The sequence below is a fragment of the Balaenoptera physalus genome (genome assembly GCF_965194825.1).
Source record: "Balaenoptera physalus genome assembly, chromosome: 4".
NCBI lineage: Eukaryota > Metazoa > Chordata > Mammalia > Artiodactyla > Balaenopteridae > Balaenoptera > Balaenoptera physalus.
The window spans coordinates 27,811,206-27,835,117 of record NC_138891.1 but is presented as its reverse complement, the minus strand read 5'-3'; the positions used below and the strand labels follow the sequence as shown (position 1 = coordinate 27,835,117).

Here is a 23,912-nt window from a genome sequence, read left to right as displayed (position 1 = left end):
GTGGTGGTTTTGGCTATGCTTTCTACAGGTCCTTTCTTTCAGCATTATTTCACAGAGTTTTATAAAAGTCTTCTCTTCCTTTCTCTCTGCACTCACAGGTTTACAATGGAGAGCAGACAAAGGGGTGTAGGGTATGCTGGAATTTATTTCGTTCTATATTTACAATTAATCTGAAGATTATGATGTTCTGTATCTCCTGGCAATGATGAAGTTGTTGCCTATGATGTAATTTGTTCTGGATTTTACATTTTGGGGGAGAGAGTGTAAAGAGGATATTAAAAATTGGATTTTAACCAATTTTACTCAAACCCACAAGTCCTTGTAATAAAAATGTTTAAACATTACAAAGAAGGCAGTTTCATTTGTGTCCCCATTGTTAATCCTTTTCCCTTGCACTCCCTAGGCAGATGTAACTGCTGTAATTAGGTTTGTACATTATAGACCATAACTATGTTTTAAAATGTAGAAAAATATGTAATATTTCAAAATACATAAATATACTATACTTGAAATATGTTTATACCAGTAGCTTTTTTCACTTAACAATATCTCTTGAAGAACTCTCCTGTTAATATATATGGATCTATAGCAGTCTTTCAAAATGTTCTGTGCTATTCTATTGTGTTTAATAATATAATCTAGATATGTTCCCATAAGTGGGCATTTAGTGTTTTTCAAAAATTTCACTACTACAAAAATTCAGTAAGATTATCCATCTAAATTTTTAAGAGCATAATACAAATAGTTCAGATATATGAGTAAGTCTCTGGGGTACATAATAAAAACAGTAGGATTGCTGAGGTATAAAGAATGTCTCTTCCTAAATTTAACAAATGTAACCAGATTGCACTAGGAAGTAGCTGTATCAGTGTGCACTCTCTCTATCAGTACAATTGCCACACATTTGCAAACATCTGATATTATTCATTTAGAATTATTCATCAACCTGATGGGTGATATCTGACCTACATGTTGTTTAATTTTTACCTCCAGGATTACTACTTTAGATATGTTCTTTTTGTATGTTATTTCCAATCTTATCTCCTTTCTGTAGTATTGCTTTTGTATCCTTTTCTATTTTTAAAATCTTTTGCTTTGGTTTGAAAGTATTCCTTATATATTCAGACTAGTAATTCTTTGTTATATCAGTTGACATATTTCCTCATTCTGCTGTTTGTCTTTCAACTTTGTTTACATTGCATTTCATCATAGATAAGTTTCAAATACAGTGTTAATGAAGTTTATCAAATTTTCCTATTTTTCATATTTATTGTGTGTGTATATGTGTGTGTATGTGTGGGATCCTCAAGGAGACCTTTCAATATTGAAGTTCATAAACATAGAATCCTATTTAAAAAAATAATTTCTTAAACTTGTTTTACATATAAAAGTCTTTAGTCCAGGTAGATACTTATTATTAATGTGTAATTGATATGAAATAATGGTTCTGAGATTTTTTTCTTCCCTTTTGTTTTTGGTGGCCAAATTCTCCTCTTTCTTCTCCAACATATTTTGAATATCCTTACTCCTTCATTTTTCTGTATTAGTATTACAAATTTCAAGACTCATTTTGTTGAGATTTTGATTCAGATGCATCAAATTTATAGATTATTTTAAGGGGAAAACTGACTTCTTTATAATAGTTATTCTATTTTTGAACATAAATCTTCACTTTATTACATTCTTATATATCATTTCTTAAATGTATGCACTTGCTTTTTGATGTTTTATGTATTTTATTAGGTTTAATAATAAACATTTAATAGTTTTGTTGTTACCTTGAATGCATTTTTCTCCTATGGCAAGTTATGTTTGTTCCTTTGCTGGTGTGTAGGAAAACTGTTGATTTTTATAAACTATTATATTTAAATGCAATTACCAAATTCTTTTAAAATTTCTAATACTTTGACAATTGAACCTCTTAAAATTTATATGTATTTTTTATTATATCTTCAGCCAGGAACATCAATTTTGTCTCTTCTTTTTCAATTTTATTTCTTTAATTGATACATAATAGGCATGGTTCTAGAATTATTTTGTCATGCCAATAGATGAGGAGAACACAAGGATTTTTTTCTCTGTTCTACTCTTAGCAAATATTGAAAGATGTGATTGAGGTTCATTACATCTTAACATATATAGCCTAGGAGTAATTATGCTGATTTTTCCATTTTATGTTAGGAGTAATTCGTATCAAACATGGCCCCTAAGCATCCATGTTTTCTGACCTGGATCTCAACCACTTGCAACTTAATCTGTCAATAAATTTAACATGGGTTAAATGAATATAAAGCATTTAGTGGATATAAAATATAATATAAAAAGACTAATTACACAAGGTCCTTGATCTCAAGGAAATCACAGCCTTAATTATTTTGATTGTTTTTCTCTTTGATTTCTTTACCATTCCATCTACTTGAAACCAGTGTCATGTACAGTAATCAGAGGACTGATGAGAATGCACTGAAAATTACCTCATTTAATTTCCCTTGCCAATACATAATCAAGAATGTAAAGTTATTATAAGTTATTCTTCCTAGGTTAAATATATTATTTCCATAGATAAGAACCCAAAATATAATATTCCCTCTCAGAAAGCAGCAACATTTTACCCTCTAGATTTACCCCTAGATGAACATGTTAAAGAGGCTTCCTTTGAATACTCCTGTAAGTAAAACAGATGCTTTTCTCTCCTATTTTGAGATTCTTTGATGATTTCTTGCTGTCTTCTTAGGACACTCTACATTATGAGTTGTTGGAAAAATTATAATAATGTTTGTATATAGATTATGTTAAAATGTAGCCTTTAAAAATAACCTGGTCCATGTAGCTCCCTTTTTCTGACTTAAAAGTTTAATTCCATAACACTTAGGAAAATAGGACAAACCTTTCCCCTAGAAGAAAAAAAAAAAGTTCTGCCACTTTCATATTTATCCAAAAGTACTTAAGTAATGGTCATTCAACTCCCAGAAAAATAGCAATCTTAACGTTCAATAATCATTGCACAGAACAAGATTTGTATTTTTTTAATGAGGAATCTTTAGAAAGTACCACTATATGTGGAAACTGATGAGTATTTTTCCCCTAAAATTTCATAAAAGTGGATTACAGATGTGTGAAAATCAGACAGTACATGGTGACTTTTCAAGGTGAATTATTGGAGTTCAAGAACAGAGGCAGAAAGAAATTTTTAAATAAATAATATTCTTTTAAAAACACAAAGGTTGAACCTGGAGATTCCTTGAAATGGTGTCTTGATACCTTGGGACCTTAAGTGACTCTATAAATGAGTTAGAATTATCTTTAAAGCAAATGCCATTTTACAATCAGAAGTGACACTGATAGAGGGGCATTTATAAGAATAAATGTCCCAAAGAAAGGCACATACAGAAAAATCTTAGTTTGCCATCTATTTTATCAATTAGATCATGGTCTTCACTTGTCAAGGACAAATATGAGACTTTATGAAATAGCAAACCTGCAACTCTACATCATATAATGATTTTTCCTAGTGAAAATAACAACCAATCATTCATCAAACATATCAGGCAAGAGAAATTCACTATAATTGTCTTGTGAGTAAGAAGTGCTTCTCCCAAACATCTGACCTTTATAATCATGAGAATATCTACAAAGTGAAGAAAATACATGAATCTGGCAAGTGTAGTAATGGTTTCATCTAGAGTTTAAGTCTTCATATTCAGTGGAGAAACCACATAGGAGAAGAATCTTTTTGTAAATGGTACCAGCTTAAGAAACATATCATGGCTTAATAGGCACAAAAGAATTCCTGAAGGTGAGAAACGTTATACATATTAGGTCCTATAGGCTTCATATGTTCAAGTTCATTTGAGAGTTCAAAGGGTGAGTAAGCCCACTAATTAGCGATTGTAATAATGTCTTCTACTATAGCTTAACACTTTGTACCACCAGAGTCCACCCAAGAAGAAAACTGTGCCAAAATTATGAATATGATAAGGTGTTCCATGAGAGATCAACATTTGGATCCATTGGAGTGTCCATATAATTTAGATGAAAATTAGTTATAAAAGTAAAAACTTCAAATGTATCAGTGCTTAGGAAAGAAATATTGTACATAACCCTTAGTGTGCTAAGAAATATTTAACACCATCTCTTCTAAAGAGTATAATTTTAGATCATTAAGCTATTCTGCCTTCTTGTCACTGAATAGAAAATCCTTTTAAACATATGTCAACAGCTAAATGTCAGATTTTATTCATGGAGATCTATATTTCTCGTTATACCTTCCTATGTCTTTCTAATTGAAAATGTCACTTGTAGAATCTGAGGTTCTGAGTCTCCTTTTATATAAACTTTTATTGCATAGTTGTCTATAAAAGAGAGTAAAACTTGAAATATAGTTAGTGGATTGATTGATTTGGTAAAGATGGGTTTCAGACTTCTGTTGATATCTATGAATGTCAAAAAATTTACATTTTTCCTTTTGATGTGAGAATAGTAGCCTATGGATTTGAAAAGAGAGAGTTTACTTTTTGACATAACTCATATTTATTTCAACTCCTATTGAGCTTTCCATTTAACCTGCAAGTGTTTCTGAGATCAATCTCCTTGAATGGTCTTGGAATTCCACCCCAGATAGCATTAAAAGTCCTTTATGTCTAGAATCGTATAAAAATCTGATAGCCAAAAGATAAATCTTTCATGGTGATACACAGTTAGAAAGATCTCATGAACACAGTTTTTAAGCAAAATGTGCAGTGCTTTGTGCCTTTCAGATTTACCATCTAATGGCTGTAATGTACATAGTATAAAATAGTTCTTGGGAATTTGAAAGTGGCTAAATGTACATAGTAGGAGTTAATAATAATCAAATAAAGATTTCTCTATACAATACTGCTTATTATATTAGTGCACAAAAGATTGAAATGGATCATGACATTTAGTCATTAGCATACCAAGATTTTGTTGATAAGTTCACCAAAAGAACTGAATTTTAGTACAGATCTCCCTGTTAAAAAGAATTTATTTTACATGTGATTTAATATGCAAACTCTTTATTTTGATTGCCTTCCATAAAACTGCAAAGGATAAAAATAAATATCAAGTTTTAAAGCCCAATTTACAAATTGTCTTAACACTTTTCATATCATTATTCTGGAACACTGCAGAAAGATTTTCTACATTTTAGTAGAAAAGAAATTGAAATATAAGTAGTAGATTTGTTGATTCAGTAAAGATAGGTTTCACTGACTGTCCTGTTCATATCTGTGGGTGTCAATATTGGCCAACCCCTTGACAACTCTGAGCCTCAGTTTTCTTTTTTTGTTGTTTTTTTTATTGGGGTATAGTTGCTTTACAACGTTGTGTTAGTTTCTGTTGTACAATGAAGTGAATCAGCTATATGTATACATATATCTCCTCCCTCCGCCCATCCCTCAGTTTTCTATTTACAAAATTGTGATATTGTGATTTAATATAATCAGAAACCACCCAGGGTTCTTGGCTCACAGCTCCTAAAACCCTTAGAATTTCCTAAGTAACGAGATCTCAAAGGTGTCTATTATGTTATGCTAATGAGGTGACTTTTGGAAAGCACCTAAGGATGGGTCCTGGCTGGCAGTGGAGCCAAGCATGAGATTAGAGGATTGGAACTTTCAGTCCCACCCGCACCCCCCCAAATCTGGGGAGGAGAGAGGGACAGGAGAATGGAAAATGACTTAATCAGTCATGCCTATGTAATGAAGCCTCCATAAACCCTCCCAAAAAAGGAAACAGTTTGGAGAGTTGGTGAACATCTGGAGATGCTGGGAGAATGGCATGCCTGGAGAGGGCATGGAAGCTCCATGTCTTTTCCCCATACATTGCCCTGTGCATCTCTTCCATTTGGCTATTTCTGAATTATATTTTTATAATAAATTGGTAATCTACTAAGTAAGATTTTTCTCTGAGTTCTATGATCCACTCTAGCGAATTAGTCAGACTCAAGAAGGAGGTCATGGGAACCTCTGATTTATAGCCAGTCTATCAGAAGTAGAAATAACAACTTGGATTTGTGATGGAAATCCTGGGGTTGGAGGGGGTCATTGAAACCTCCAATTTGTAGCTGGTGGGTCAGAAGCACAGGTAACAGCCTGGGCTTGCAATTGGTGTCTGAGGTGGGGGGGAGCGATGAATTGTCTTGTAGGACTGAATCATCAACCTGTGGAATATGATGCTGTCTCCTGACAGTGTCAGAATTGAGTCCAATTCTTGACACAGGTGGCCGAGAACTACGTGCTAGTATGTGGAGAAGTCCCCCCCTCCTCCACACACACACACATACACCTTGGAATCGGGTCTAAGAACTTAAAAAAGAAAAATTAAGTCATTACACATAATAATCTCCCAATATTCTTTCCAGTTCTATCATTCAACTTTCTTTAGAAAAAAAAGTATCATTTTATCATATTCCTTTGGGAAAATAAGACTAATACTCATATGACTATACTACTATTGTCATGAGTGAGTGGTATGGGATTGTCTTAGAAAGATTCCACAAAGTGTGCCTCCTTGGGCATGCAGATTGATTTTTTTCCCCCCAGGAAATAAAATTATTGTTATTTAGTGCTTGATGATTACTGGAGAAAGGAGTGAAGGATGGAACTTATGAGGGTCAGGATACTTGCAGAGAGATAACTGTCTAAGACTTCAACCATATTCTCTCCATTATATTTTAAATTACATAATTTTACTGCTTTTGCTGGATAGGCCATTTGAGTGGCATAAAAGGGCCAGAAACAGCAATTAAAACCCTGAATAAACTCTCCATGGATGGAGAGGGCAAAAGCTGGCTTTGACACCTATTTCAGAGTATGAATGTTTCTATAAAGTGTCAGGCTTCCTCCTTGAGGGAATAATTGCAAATTAATTAAAAGAAGTGCCTTAACTGGTATAATATTTGGATTTTAAAGTAGTGCGCTGTCTAATGGTGCCACACAAGTGTACCTAAGATATCAGATCATAGTCATCTTTATTGTTTTGAATATTTATATGCATAGATTATATATATGTAAATATGTATTTAAAGTTGTTAATTCCAAAGATAAACAATTTTACAATTTTCTGATAGATGATAATAACATGTTTTAAAAAGGTCAATATACTATGACAATCTTACAGCAGATTTTAAAGTACAGTGTAATCTGTTTTGACGTAATGAGGAAGAAGAAAGGTGATAATCCAACATCCTTGTTGATTTATATCTAAAATAAACTATTCTTGGGGTAGTGTATACAAAATCCTAATGTGCTCAGGAATTCCTAGTGCATAGTAAATGCTATGTCTTCCTATTTATTAGGAGCTGAATTTTGGACAGATTATCTGATGGTTGACTATCTTTAAATTAAGGGAAAAAAATCTGTTGGCAATAATACACTGGTTAAATTTGATACTCATATTGTAGTTCATATTGTCTGCCATTTGTTAAAAATAACAACACAACTGTTTTCAATTTAAAACTATAAGTTCTTTATGACACAATTTACTGTGAATAATAAATATTCATTTATCACTAATAATTCACCCAGTAAGTATTACATGTGTGCATAATGGACCCACTTCTTTCCTTGTAGGTAAATAATCTTTTTAGCTTGTGAATTACCCTTGCTGTAATGCTTTTGTACCAATGATTAGATATATCTCTGTTTTCCTCTATCCCCATCATTTTTATATGACAAATAGTATTTTACAGTTTCTTTCTCATTTTAGTTGTTTCATTTAACAGTATATTCTGAAAATCACTTCAAATCAATGCAGAGAGATTGTTCTCGTTCTTTTTTAAGTCTACATACTACTCCATTATGAGGAGGTAGCATACTTTCTTCAATATTCTTCTACTTAAGGGTATTTAAGCTAGACAGAATATTTTGCAATTATATACAGTGCTAAATAAATAACCTGGTTCATCTGTATTTTTGTACTCTTGAAGGTGTGTCTTTAGGGTAGAGTCTTAGAAGTGTGATTGCTGGGTCAAAAGATAAGCACATGTATAGATTCGTTACTGACAAATTCTCCTCCAAAAAAGTTGTATTGATTTGTATTCCCACCTGCATTGTATAAGAATGACTGTTTCCTCATTGCTTTGCCAACAGAATTTACTGTCATACATTTTGTTTTCACAATCTGATGATGAGAAAGGGTATTTCAGAGTTATTTTATTTTGCATCTCTTTAACTATGAGTGAGATTGAATGTTTTTTGTATGCTTTATATATACGCGCACGCGCACGTGTGTGTGTACACATACATACGTACACATACATGACTGTTCACATCTTTTCCCATTGTTCTATTGGGAAATGGTAGAAATTTGGGAAAAAGAGATGAAATTAGATCTATGCATCATACCATACATACTAATAAATTCCAAATTGATTGTAGACCTAAATTAAAAAAAATAAAACTATAACAAATACTAGAAAAAAGTATGAGTAAATCCTTTAATCTTGGTGTAGGAAAAGGCATTCTGATTCAAAATTCAGAGGAAATAAAATATTTGATAAATTTGACTACATAAAAAAACACTTTTGCATAGCAATAGCAAATTAAAAAAATCAAAGGACAACTGACACAGTAGGAGAACATATTTGCAAAATATATCCGATAATTTTGCAGGTTTGTTTGCTTTTCTGCTTGTTTTGATGGTGAAGAAGAGTTGTGAATCTGCCTGCTTAATGGTTCCCTCTTGCCTTGTAGGACCCTAAGATTTTCCCCTCTTTTTACCTTCACCACCCAATTGCCAAACACTTTTCCCCTCTTTATGTCAAATGGACATAAAGCTTCTCCACCAAAAGCTATGCAAAAACTGCTCCTTTATATGTGCTTGTCCCTTTAAGTCATGCCAGTCTTTACATTGTGTCTGCTTCTTTAAATAGCACCTGCTCCTTTAAACCACACATACTTCGAAATACTCTGATCTGTCTGAAAACATTTCCAACAATTATAGGAAGGGGATGGATTTACTATTTCTGACAATCACGCCATATCACTCTTAGGCCCCTTTGCTAGTTTTCATCTTCTATCTTCCCCATAGTTTTTCTCATTATGGTTTTGCTCTCCATGTAGCCTTGTGGCTGGGTAAGGCTAAGGCAGTAGCATGAGAGATTTCATGCTGAGATTGGTGTTTCTCTCTTCACTCACAGTTAGTTTGTATTTTCAGCTTTCTCTTTCTTACAGTTGTTCCAAAGGCATGGTTTTGTGTAGAAGTTACTTATGCCTTCTTATTTTCTCATGTCTTTGGAGGGGAAATTTAGGGAGGTAGATAGCTATGCTGCTGTGTTTATCCTCAGCTACATCTATGCCTGATAATTCGTATTGGTTTTTAATCAAAGAAAACCAGAGCAGACAGAAATTAAAGGGGTGAAGATAAATTTTATTACATATAAAAAATGATTGTAATGGGAAAAAAGAGAGCTCATTGTAGAACTGGGCTCAATTCTGAAAACAAAAAGGAAAAGTGGATGTCAGTGGATAGAAAATTACTAGAGGAAAAACTAAGGGTGTGTGGGGAATTCTGGCTAAACCAATTTGACAAAATTCTTGCTGAAGTCAGGCCAGGATTATCAGGTACCAAAGGTATGGGGTGAGGAATTTCAGATATCAAGGGGGCAGGTAAGGATTCCTGCTAGACTGACTTAGCAGGATTCTTATTAGAACTGAACTCTATAAGGAAGGACACAGAAGCTCTGAATTTAAATGAGAGCTCAGATGAGCCTGATCAAAGTTTGGTCAGGGAGAGAATTTTGTCGGTTTCCAAATATTACTAAAAAGGGGGAAATTTTGTTATATTCCTTTAAATAATGTGGAACTTTGTTCTTTCATGCAGGTAAGTTATTTGGGATCAGTTTGATCCTTTAAAAGCTTGCTTGATAAGTCTATGGTTAATTTTTTACCCTCTAGTAAAGGTGAGGCTATTCCGAGGCCTCTACCCTATATCTTGTGTATAACTAGGTCTTACAACTCTTTCAACTCAGATTTCTGTCTCCTTAACTGCTGGACTGTTTTTATTACCCTTCCTAGACTAAAGCTTGACATTTGCCTCCAGGAAGTAAAATGGAGCAGTCATAACATTCACCTTGTTTGTTCCCTTCTTTCGGGAAAGAAACCCTGTGCTGCCCATTGGCCATATCTGAAAACAGTTGTTTCATATGTTTGGTTTGGTTTTCTAGTCATTTATAGAGAGAGGGCAATTTTGTAGCAGTTAATCCTTCAATAACAGATGTGGGCATCTTAATTCCTACCATAATATTTATTTTGATAATATGCATTGCTGTTGTTCGAAGTTTGGACAATAGTGGACATGGCTGAGGAAAATATAAAAGAAATTCATGTATCTTTAATTCACAACTTCCTTTTGTACTTTTTCTAAGCAGGATACCTGCTTCATATCCAGCTATCCCAAAATTCTTCAAAGTAATCCATGTGTAATATAAGAACATGGCTTAGTCTATCGTATATAAGGAAAAACAAATAATTTATTTTTCTTTGCCTAATTTGAAAACAGATGACTATATTTTCAAAAATTGTTGATTTTTTTTTCAAAAGGCTAAAAGTTTAAAAGAATCCAAGAAAAACTAAAGCAAATTTTCTTTGCCAATAATTAAATTAAAAGTTACCCCTTGGAAAATCTAGGTTTTAGAATATATAAAATACATACACTGTAATATGTAATATATAGAATATAAAACAGGTACATTTTAGAATATACAAAATAAAGCATGCCTCATTTCTTTCCCCCAAAATGATCATAACTTTAAACTAATGACATGTATTTGAAATATGTTAACTGAATTTTCAAGTGTAGCAATATATGTGAAATAACATGTCCGTGAAGAGATATGATGCTTCTAGTCAAACAGATGGAATTAGTATGCATCATTAAAAACATATGAGGTATAAAGTATAATAACATTTTGCCAAAAGGATTTAGTGAGCCTCAAAAACGCCTATTTGTTGAAAGATATCACTGATTTCTGAATTCTTTTCTTAATTTCTATAGCTTGAAATTTTGCAAGAACCAACTTATTGTCTTTTATTTTGATGCCTTAATTATCCAATTATCCTAGCCTTTCATTATCTTAAAAACAAAAAAATGAAAATAGGACTGGCAAAATGACCATGAAAGCACTTAGTCTGTGCATGAAAATTTGACTTCTATGTGATACTAGTTCTAAATTCCATAATGAGAGGGGAGATATCACTACCAATTTTACAGAGATGATTAGGATAAGAAGTGAATGTTATTAACAACTTCATGCCAGTAAATGTGCCAATTTTGGTGAAATAAATTACTTAAATGCCACAAACTCCTAAAGATCATTCAAGAAAAAAAAAGATTATCAGAATAGTACTATATCTATCAGAGAGATTAAATTTGTAGTTACAAACTTCCCACAGGGAAAACTCCAGATTGTTCATGAGGGAATTCTAAGAAATATATAAAGAAATACTGTCAGGTTTTTTTTTTTCTTCATTTATTACCAACTCTCTTTCATCTTTTATTTCTAAATTTTTTGGTGATACTTTCCCCAATATTTCCAAATTTGAAACAGAAGAAATGATTTTGCACGTCAGGCTTTAAAGATTCATAGTAGTCTATTATCAAGCTGAGATCACAATAAGCAGTCAATATAAACAATGTAAGTATAATTATGCATAGCTCTAAATATCAGTTCACTGAAAAATGATGTAATATTTATCTTCTCTTCTGCAATTTCTCATAAATATAGTTTGCTCCCATGAGAATCAATATAGCAATTTTAAGGAAGTATTGCTCTGTTATACAAACCCCAGTAACAATTACAATGATTCTTTTCATTTTATCTCTTCTTTGTAATTTTGCAAAAATGTATAAATTCTGGTCATTGAAAAAATGTATGATTGATATCCTGTACATTCCTAATTTTCCAGCTCATTGACAATTTTTTTCAACACCATTTTCAACTGTAGTTCTTTTGGCTGGCCAATGAATTATTCTTAGATTTTGACATGTATATACACACAGGCAACTTTTTGTTTCATATGAAAACATTTTAAAAAGAAACACAATGTTATTTTCTTTATTTTTAAAGAACTAATAACATTAAATATCCCTAGATTCTGCTATGACATTTGTCTACGTAAATGTTTGTTATTCGGCTCTTGTTGGGAATTTTTCTTTATGTTACATAATTATGGTTATGCATTTGAAGATATACAAGCCGAACATATATGCATGCATTATGTTAAGGAACTGTTAGTTCTCTGCTATTTGAAACTGCTTTAGCTTCTAAATATTCTATATCTCTTTAGTTTATGTTTTAATAATGGAATTATTTTTATAAATTATACATTTGTTGAAAGATACATAAACAAATATTATAAGTGCACTAAACTGCCAGAAAAACTGAGATAAATGTTTTTAAATCTGTTGTGTAGGTAGATAACAATATGATTAGTGTTACGAATCTGAAGGATCAACTCTTCACTTAGCCACTAGTCCTAAAAATAAACTTATATTCTCTGAAAAAACAAAACAAAAATAGAGTTGCTCAGAAAACCCTTTTATTATATACACAATATTAATATACAGTTAAAATTTATAAGAAATTTGAAGAAGCAAGAAATAGGATGCATAACATCGGGATAAAATTAGCAGAAACAAATTCCTCAGATAACCCAGATATTAGAACTAGCATAAAAGAACTTTAAAATAATCATTATATATGTATGATCAAAGATTCACGGAAAAATGGAAAGAATGAGAGAAAATGCAGAAAATCTCAGCAATGAAATTAGAACTATAAAAACAAAATATATTCTAATATAGAAAAACAGTTTCTGAAATCAGAAATACATACAAAATGAACAGTGTAAAGGAATGAATCATTGAACTAGAAAAATATCAATTGAAATTATCTAAAATGGAGCACAAAAAAGAGAAAAAGAACAATAACATGAGACAAAAACTAACAAAGAGTATGTTATTGGAGTCTTAAAAGAAAAGGGGGGAGGATTGAGCAGAAATGTTATCTAATGAAATAATGGATGGAATTTTAAAAAATTAATTAAAATGATCAATCCTTAATTACAAGTAGCTCAGAAAACCAAACACAAGTACACGATAGTCCAATAACTGAGTATTAAATTAAGGAGAAAATCCTAAACTCACTCAATAAACACACACACACACACACACACACACACACACACACACACACACAAAGGGAACCAATCATAATAATGACAGTGCTGACTTCACATCGACAATAAATGCAAAATAGAGGGCAATGGAATTACATTTTTAAAGTACACACAAAAGTAATACCAGAAATCTCTATCCAGTTAAAATAGTCCAAATTATATTTTCTGACAAATTAAAGCCAAGGGACTTTGTTGTCAGCAGACTAACTAACACTGTAAGAAATGCCACATAAGTTTCATCAGCATGAGACCAGTTGAATGGTTCCATTTAGAGAAAGAATTGAAATGGTAAATAAGTGGTGAAAAGTAGACATTAAAGATTATAATGTACTCCTCAGAGCAACAACTAAAAGAGAAAGAAAGAGAGAGAAGGACAGAGAGAGAGAATATCAAGAAATACAGTTGAATATTATGCAATAATATTTAGTCTCAAAGAAAGCAGGAAAGCAGAATCGAAAGAACAAGAAAGAGAGGGAATGCTTGTAATAATAGCAAGAGGATCGTCTTAAACACAACTATGTCATAATTGCATTAAAATGGATTTAACCCTATTAAAAGGTAAACACTGCCACAGTCAATTAAAAAAATAAAAACCCAGGACCTAACTATATGCTATTTATAAGAGATCAACTTTATATATAAATGCAAATACTAAGTATGAGAAAGCTAGAGAGACTACATAAATGTCACAGAAAGCTGACACAGATCAAGGAGTATTATTAGATATAAAGAGAGACATTTCATACGGATAAAAGGGTCAATTCATCAAAGAGAGAAAAATTTTCATAGTAGAACTTCAAAACACATGAAGCAAAAATTGATCGAAATACAGAAAGAAATATAGAAATCTATATTCAAAATCGGAGACTTTAACATCAACAACTAGACTTAGTAGACATTTTAAAAACACTCAATCCAACAACGGCAGAAAACACATTCTTTTTGAGTGGACATGGAAGTGTAACATGTTGGAAGAGAAAAAAAGTTCTCAATAAATTTCAAAGATTAAAATTACATAGAATAGTTTTCTGGCTATAACAGAGTTAAATCAATAATCTGCAACAAAAAATAATCTAGATAACCCCCAAGTAGTTGAGAATTTAGTATTTTAAACTTCTTAGTCAAAGAATAAATAACAAGGAAACTAAGTATATTTTTAAGCAAACATTAATGAAAACATAATATATCAAATTGTGGGTCAGCTAAAACTGTGATTTGAAACTCATAATTTTAAAGGCCTGTAGTAGAAAATTAGAAACTTTTAAACTCAGTGATCTCAGTTTCTATCTCAAGAAGACAGAAAAATAAGAGCAAAGTAAACCCAAATAAGTCAGAAAAAAGAAATAATAAAAATAAGAACAGAAATTGCTAAAATAGACAACATACAAACAATAGAGGAAAAAATAAAGCAGAAAAGTGTTGCTTTAAAAAAATTCAAGCATATTGAATTTTTTGAATCAAGCAATTCAGATAGTTGGTACACTCCTAAAAAGCCTGATGAGGAAAACAGGTAAATCACAAACTACCAATATCAGGAATGAAAGAAAATGGTACAAAGATCTTACAGAAATTAAAAGGTATTGTGAACAATTTTATGCCAATAACTTTGACAGTATAGATGAAATGGAAAAGTTCTTTAACAAATACAACTTGCTAAAACTGACCCGAGATGAAAGACAAGCTGAATAGCCCCACTTCTGTTTACAAAAATAATTCCAAAGGAAAATTCTCCCACAAAGAAAACTCTTGACCTAGATGACTTCACTGGTGAATTCTACGAAATATTTAAGAAAGACATACCTATCTTAAACAAACAAACAATAAAAAGCAAGCAAACAAACAAAAACTCTCTTAAAATCAGAACAGGAAAACTTTTCAACTGTTTTTGTGAAGCCAAGATGACTCTGATCCAAAACCTGGTAAAAACTTTATAAAAAGATATTACAAACACCTATATTTTATCAACACAAAGCAAAGTTTTAGGAAATCAAATTCAGCAACACGTAAAGTTTATCATAAAGTTACAATAAAGAAGATAATGAATAGATTATTAGAAGAGAATAGGAAATTGAGAGTTAGAACGATATATTTGTGACCAATTTTCCAAAAACATGCACAATTTTATTTTAACAGCAAAATCTTGGATTTAACACAAATTGTCCATCAATAGGAGGGTAAACTATTTACAGCAATAAAAAGGACCAAACTGCTGATATACACAAGGGTGAGCATCTACAACAGTATGTTCACCAAAGACAGAAGAGTGCATACTGTATGATTCCATATGTTTGCAGTTTATAGGTAGGAAAATAATTTTTGATGATAGAAATTAGAATAGCATTTTCCTGGGGGAGTGAGCAATGACTGGAAAAGGACAGAAGGGAATTTCGGTGATAGCACTGCTCTATATCTGCTGGAGAATGTTGGTTACCCAGGTGTGTACATGTCAAAACTCATCATATTAAATCTTCAGATCTGTACATTTTACTATATACACTTATACCTCACTGAAAATGGCTGAAATGGTTCTTGATTTAGATGTAGTATATACATAAAAATCTTTAGAATAAAAAAAGTTTTTTATTGTACTTGCCTCGTGAAACTCCTCTGAAATCATTGACAGAAACGGTTAATAAATTGACACATAGTAGCAGAAAGCAGATATGTAAGTGCACATTTATGAGACAGAGTTGAATAATGGCTTAATAAACAAGAAGACAACTATCCTTCTTTCTTCTTGGTTCATGGTAGTGCCAGATCAACAATCTCAGATTAATTTAATTTTGCCAACATTCATCCAAATATGTCTTTAGGCTCTGACATATTTTAGATTGATGGATGGCTAATTGCATCCATTTGATTCCCAGTAGGACAGCTAATGATAACTTGAAATTAGTACATTAGTACATTTACAATGATTGGAACTGAAGATTTATTCTCAATTGATGTAGAATTAATATTTTTCTTTGTATAATTTGAAATTTAAATATGTAGCTTAAAGTTAGAACTGCTCACTTCACTCCTGTATTCAACTCTCCACAAAAACTTAAATTTCTTTGTAGTTTATAACTGGTCTCATTTTATTCTGATGACAGAAGGAACCAAAAAAAAAAATTAACTTTAAAAAATAAATGTGACTCTACTGTTTAAAACAAAGAGCTTCATGTGCATATTATTCTGAAAATTTAAAATTCATGTTCTGTATCATGGTTGATTTTCTCCCTTTCTCTTTCCTTCCAAAAAGGTGCATCATCACCTTCTTCCTCTCATGCTGATATCTGGGCACAGAGAGAAGCTCATACCGTCAACACCACCTTTATCCCCAATATACCCATACACACAACAACACACTGGTTTATAATCTAAAATTGATATATTCGTTACCAACTGAAACTGCCAAGATAGCATACCATTCAGATGGAATGTGTCAAGATTGACATATACTGGGATGAGTTGATCCTGCTTAATAATTAAGTTTAATACTTAGATTAGAACAAACTGGACATATTATACATTATATTAATTTTAGGTTTGATACAGTTGCATAAGTCAGTCTGAGAGGGACACAGCACTCTCTACAATTATTCGAGAGTACTATTTTCAGCAATAATAGAAAGTGTAGAAATAAATTTATGACAGTTAATAATACATTTTTATTCTAAAATAAGAATACAAATTTTAACACCACATATATACATTTAGTTTCATAAAATACTTTGGTGCTTCTGGTAATTCAGCTCTTTCAAAGAATAATTGCTTCAAAATTACTTTAATGTTGAATTTCCTATCAATTAATTAAATTTGTTAATTTTCAAAAAAGAAATGTAAAATTTCCCTCTCATAACTACTATCATGCGACTCCCAGGTTTGCAAATCAAAATAATTCTCATACATTCAAGTTAGTTGCTCATCATTATGTGTGAATACAGTCGTCTCTTTAATATCTACCTAGTTATCTATCCCTCCACACACATACATAAACATATCCATGAAAATATATCCAACTTACGCTTTTTTCCTAGATTTAAAAAATTCTGATGATTTTAGCTGGTTTAAAGCAGTTCAGAGTTTAATCGCTGAGGTTCAGCTATTTGTTGTACTGTTTGAGAATATTTGATTCTTGCAAGGAAAAATGGGTGAAACTCATAAGCTCTATTAAGTATAGATAAGAAGTTAGTAAGTAGAGCATATATGAGTTAAAAAGAGAAAGGATGGGAGTACTAAGAACACTGATTATTCATGAGGTACCAGAAGCACTAAATAACGAATATATTAAATAAACATGAGACATATGAACCACTCATTATTCATGAGATCTTAATTCAGTCACCCACTGATGACACCCATTTTGGCTCTAACAGTTCTATGCCCAAGAAACTCACATAAAACCCATGGCTGTTCAGCAAGTTAATTGGCAAGCCACAGCTATTAGCCAGACAAACGTGTTCTGTGTATCTGTGATAAAGCAAGAGTGTGTCATTTGCCCTGGGCATCTTCCCCAGGTGGGCTCCCTTGCTTGAACCTCGATGCTCATTCTGGTAACCATATCATCACAGGATAGGCAGAGAGACAGGACAGTTGTGTACTAGGGATTGTGTACTATGCATTCAGGTAGTAGAGTCCTTCCAAAGCACTTGCATTCTATCCTAAATGTGTTAACTTACTCCAGCTCTTTCCCCTTGCTTTATGCTACGTGTGGTATTAATGTCAATCACATTAACATTGTGGTTCAGGCAATTTACTTTGGTCTGGAACCTTTCTGTTCCATGACCACTGACTGGAAAACTTCTTTGTTGGTGTACTTGGAGTTTACTATTCCATCCAGGTAATTCCCCACACAGCAAGGATACCAAGCCTTACTGGTCTAATCAGTATTATCCTCTTAGTTATTTTGTTGACAGAGAATGGAATCAGTATTACTTTTGGGTGAATATATGCTGCAGTTCTTAGTTCTTTTCTTCTTAACAGAAGATTGACTGAATTTTCAAATACAAATAATTTTGCTAGCACAGGTATTAAACACACACAAATACGTACACACAGAGAAAACAGTAACTACTACACCTGGTCATTGTAGCAAATGCATAAATTTGTGTGTGTAGGAGATGATCATAGTTAATACTCATTTGTTGGTGTGAATTAATTATGATTATTCTTTTCAAATGATCCCTTGCTGTTAAGTAAAATTGCAGATGTTAGCTTTGTTGGCTTTGGAACAGAAGGATGTTCTTCACTCTGTCAGAACACAGCACTCCAGTCTGTTCCCCTACATTGGGGGATGCCTGTTGAGACATTACCATTTTTTGTGAGGCCAGTGGACTCCTCACCAGGGAGTCAAAGTTTTCTAGGTTGAACTAACCAGTCAGAATTGGTGTCAAATGCATGACCTTGACCCCTTGAGCAACATGAAAATACTCTTTATTGTAATGGCTTTTGAAGTGTTTAGATTAAACTAAGATTAAATACAAGGTCTAATTTATAAAAAAAATAACGTTATTGAAATAACTGAAAAGTCCGTTAAAATGTGGTGTGGCTTATGTTTGCTTCTCATGAAATGCTAGTTTGCAGACGTGTTTTCAACCCTTCCTTCCTTCAGCATGTGTTTTGTAACTGTTTTGTGATGGTGTCTCAGTATCCCAACTGCCCACCATAATATTATCTATTTCTACGTTTTTTTCTTCAGAATCTTCTTTTGAAATCGAAACATTTCCCATAAGTAACACAAACTAAACATAAGTGTAAATATAAATATCAACTAAGCAGCTGAATAACAACTGTTATTTAGTGATGATTTTAAGAAACACAATAAAGTATTTCTCACATTAACAATTTAGACCTGACAGTCTGTGAACAAAAGGAAAACAGTCTTTCCCACCATATTTCACTTTTTTATCTTTTGGAATCTATTGTTAATTCTGAGTTTGGTTTTAACTTTTCCAAATTTATACATATAGATTTATGAGTATATATATATATATATATATATATATATATATATACACACACACACATACATATAATATGCATTATGTTATTTTGTTATATATATTTTATAAAACTGAATATAAATATAAAATAAAATATAATTTATATACCTCTATAATATATATTTACACTAATTTATAGAGTAATTTACCTTATAATGCATGTTTACTTAAATTAATGTGATAGAGTGATAGATTGCCTCTATAATGCATCAAAATTATCCGTAAAAGTCTTTTCTCAGAATATTGCATTTTTCTGTAATCTTTTACTTTATTGGACAGATTCTTAAAAAATGGCAAGTTTTATAATATTAACTAATCTGGTTGTCAACAATAAATAATTTCATTAAATGTGTTATAGGATCTAAGTTTAGGTTTGTGTTTACTAAAGAAAAAGTTTAGTGATAAAGAAATAACTCTTCTTGTATTTTTAAAGACCTTGTTTTGAGTATCTACTCTGTGCCAGGAGTTGTGTTATATTTTGGATATACAAAGACAAGTATTGAATATGCCTTGCTCTCAAGGTATGGTATGGCCATATGTACTTTGGAGGGATGGGAATAATTTGAAACTAGATAGAGGAAGTGGTTGCACAGCAGTGTGAATGTACCAAGTGTCATCAAATTGTTCACTTTTAGTTACTTAACTTTATGTGTGAATTTCACCTCAAATTATTAACGAAGAAAAAATGCTGGTACAGAGAGAGAGAAAAGGAGAGGAAGTGCATCGCAGGTACCAGTTACTCTGAATGACCCTTTGATTTCACTTGAATGAACTTTCATTTAGACTGAACCATAAGGAAGTTGGGTTTCATAATGATTAGAAATAGAAATGCATCACTGTATCACAGGGTGACAAGTAGGATGCCTTCAGCCACAAATAACAGAAAAGCTCATCTCAAATGGTTTAAGCATAGGAAATTTGCTATCATATGTAGCCTGAAATTTATTGGTACAGTGTCCCCAGGTTTTGTTGTTTAATCAAGAACCCCTGGGTTTTATTTTTTCTGCTCTGCCAAACTCAGTGTGTTAGAAGCTCTTCTTCCAGGTTTCTCACAGCAGCAAGAGTTCTGTGTATCATGTTCAGACATAGCAAAGTCACATAGAAGAAGAAAGACTATTTCTTCCTCAAGGTTCATTTTAAATAATGGGGATTTTTTCCTAAAAGTCCCTGAAGACATTTTTTCACATCTTATTGGCCAGAATTGAATCAAATGACCACGAACTAATCACTGAAAAGAAGAATGCAATTGCCACAGCTGAACTTCAGACAAATTTAGATATACTCCTTGAGCTGGAAATAGTTGTCTTCCCATAAGATGGGAACAAATTAGGGTCTGTAAGCAAAGGAGAAAGTAGTGTTATTTTAGTGGACTGTCACCAGAGGCCACTAAAGATGGCAATATAAAAATGCATACATATTAAATGAAATATATGAGAACTAAAACAATAATTGTCTTGACATGGTAGAATTTTGTAATTGATATATCAGGTATACAATATATAGTTTTGGCATGATTACTCAAAAATTAGTGCAAATTCTTGCATAAGACACACGAGAAAAATCTTTCTTACTATTTTCTAATCCTAGTATTTCAACTTTTTTTAAAGCTAAATTTCAGTTCAAATTTAGAAGCTTTATAGTGTAATAAAAAGAGTAAAATATTTGTTGCCAGAAAAACTTAGGTTCAATTTCTTTTCTACAATTTTTTAAATGATTAGCCCTGAGCAAAATGTTTTACCTCTCTAACTAAGCTTCAACTTCCTCATGAAGAAAATGAAGATAATGAAGTTGTACTCTCAGAATTATTTTTAAAGATAAAACATCTGTGCTTGAGATATAGTGTGTTATCTATTTTTATTGTTTTATAAATAAAACAAAAAATGTATGGCAAGCCAACCTCCTCATTAGACTTTCCCTTTTAATTGTTTTGTTTTAGTAATTGGCATCGAGTATAGAGGCTAAACCAAATAAATGTATTATTAATTATAATATATGATGTGAAGATGAGTATTTCCAACTTTCAAACATTAAGACAAATTATGTAAAAGAATGCTAGAATCAGGATAAACCCAATGATAACATTTATTGAGATATTTTCCATATATAGTAATTGATTTGGTTTCATTACTTGATCAACTAGTGCTATGCCTGGTTTAAATGATAAAGCAAATTATATACTTGAGTCAAACTGAAAGCAGCTCTTTGTCCCTTTCCTGTTTACCCATTTCTGTTCCCCTCTAACCTTAAAAATCTAATTATAGGAATAAGATCACTAAGTAATTGAAACTAACTCCTGACTTATGCTCTCTCCTGAATGCACACAATACCTTGTCTAACCTGTTGATTCTTTTCCTAGATAAAAAGAAGTAAGAATGAAGAATTAAGTAGTTAAAAATGCTTAGCTCTCATACTCTCTTGCCTCTATGATTCACTGAGATTCTTCCCCTTCCACTCCCCCTTTAAAAACTCTCATGACTGAGCAGAATCTTCAGAGCTGGTCTCTGGACATGAGTCTACCATCTCCCCAGATTGCCAGCTTTTCTGATTAAAGCACCTTTCCTTTCTACTGACACTTGCCTCTTGAATTATAGGCTTATAAGCAGTAAGCAGCCAAACATGGGTTCAGTAACAAAACTCATACAAAGAAAATCAAGGCAATGAGTAATTAACTGTAATTATTTTCCCTTAATAGAAATTTTGGTGATAAATACCCACATGGAACTCCAAGTTTTCTGTAATTTTCTCAAGCCATCTGTTTTCTCTCTCTCCTTGTTTAGCAAGGTGTAACTATAGGTGATCCACACAGAAAAAGGACCTTCTTTCTCCATTAATTTTCATGCCCTTGTGTACCCAGAAGCAAACTTATTTTATTTGTTATTTAGAAGGTCTTCATCAGAACAATAATGACTATGTGAATGGGGTCCTTATGAGAAGTTGTCACGTGATTGGACATTGGGGACAGCACTCTAAAGGGAAAAGGATACTTCTGGATATTTGAAAGTTCAGCTTAGTAAATAACACCTGGAGGTGGTCAGCTCCTTTCATCATGAGTTGTTTTTCGTTCTCAATGGAAATTATTCACTTCAGTGACCTACATGGTACTGCTTCTAAAATACCTGTGAGCAGTTCGGTCATTTACATTGATTGTAGGGTGGTCAAAGCAGTGTTCCCACGGGGATGCAGAAAGCATTTTTCGCCTTGGTGAAGGAAAAAGAAAAAAATGCTTTTAGCAAAGGAAAATAGGCTAAAAAATTTTGCAAAGGATTTGCTTTGATGTGCGGAGAGTCAGGTTTTCACTCTCTTCCTCATACCTGTTCCCCAACAATATCCTTCATGCTTTATGCTAATTTGTAACAGGTAAATTAGCTCTTCTAGAATCAATTAATTAAGCTTGAGAAGAAGAGCTAACTCAATGGGACATTCCATCGCTCTCCAAATACTGCCATAAAGGATCCGACCAGGACAGTACAACTGTGCTTTTCCCTACTAACTTATAAGCAATGCATCTACATATTGCATATAATTTTCTCTATGATTAAATTGCAAGGATCTATCAATTTATTTATTGACCTATCTATCATCCCATCTATTCATGTTTTTTCCTACACATTTATTTCAAGAACAATATTGATCATAGCCTGGGCCTTACTGCCAACTGATTAATAAAATGCAATAATTCAATGATAGTCTCTTATTATTAAACTGTACTACATAGAAATTACTGTAAAAAATATCTGTAGCTATCAAAGTGATGAAATTTTAGTAAATTTCAAAAAAAAAAAACAAAACCTGAAAGCAATATCTCCTTAAAATGTGATATTTTAATTATTATCCATCATAATCTTATTTTTGTCTTCTTTTAATCAAAATAAAAATATATTTCAGTATATTCAGGAAAAGGGAGAAGATAAAATTTGTGAGAGTTAGGTTTAATTTCAAAAGCTTGTAAAGTTTTTATATATTTTTTAAAACTTTAAATTCCACCTTCTATTGCTGCCTCAAAGCAATACACTAAGAAAAGATATAATGAACACAAAATCATGTTGATGAAATCTGAATACATCTCTATGTTTAAATTTGGTCTTTATTACTACCACGCTCCCTAGTGCCATGTGACACTTTAGACCCAATATATCTCCAATGACCATTGTCTACAAAGAATATTACACTTTCTCTTCACCCCCAAATTCTCATGCTAAGTGAGCAGGGGAGACATGACATCTTTAGTTATCATATCTTGTGCACACATCATAATTTGGTCTTTTCCTTATTTTCTAAAAGAAGAATCACAATATTGTCAAATGGCATATTAGTTAGATATGAAAATTTAATTTTACAACTTTTAAATGTACAGAACTTTTGTGAACTTAACAGGGCAAAGCAAATCCTAACTGTGAACACAAAATCTAAACTGGTTTGAATACTGGATGAAATTGCTGTTGTCATTTTGTCGATACATCTTCCTAATCTGAATAGGATTCAGCATTACAGTTCCATTTGTATTAGTCTTGTATGCAATTATAAAATAGATTTACCTATCGTACTAGATCTCAAAATTATATATTTGTATAAATATAAAACTCTAACTGTTGAGGAAAAGAAGAACAAAGAACACATGGCATAAATATAAACCAAACAGCAAGATGGCAGTTTACACTTATCTACATTTAAATTAAACGTAAATGTTCTAAAACAATCCCATTAACAGGGTTTATTTTATGGTCAC

General features: G+C 32.1%; 1 protein-coding gene across 3 annotated transcripts in view; it reads right to left on the bottom strand.

Moving 5' to 3' along the window:
• The window catches only part of LOC309660534 (uncharacterized protein), a 248,223-nt gene that overhangs the window by 129,304 nt on the left and 95,007 nt on the right, over positions 1 to 23,912 (bottom strand). For all 3 annotated transcript variants that reach the window (XM_082461345.1, XM_082461346.1, XM_082461347.1), the window contains exon 3: positions 22,303 to 22,383. In XM_082461345.1, the coding sequence (XP_082317471.1) occupies positions 22,303 to 22,383 (81 nt within the window). The remainder of the gene's footprint in view (positions 1 to 22,302; positions 22,384 to 23,912) is intronic.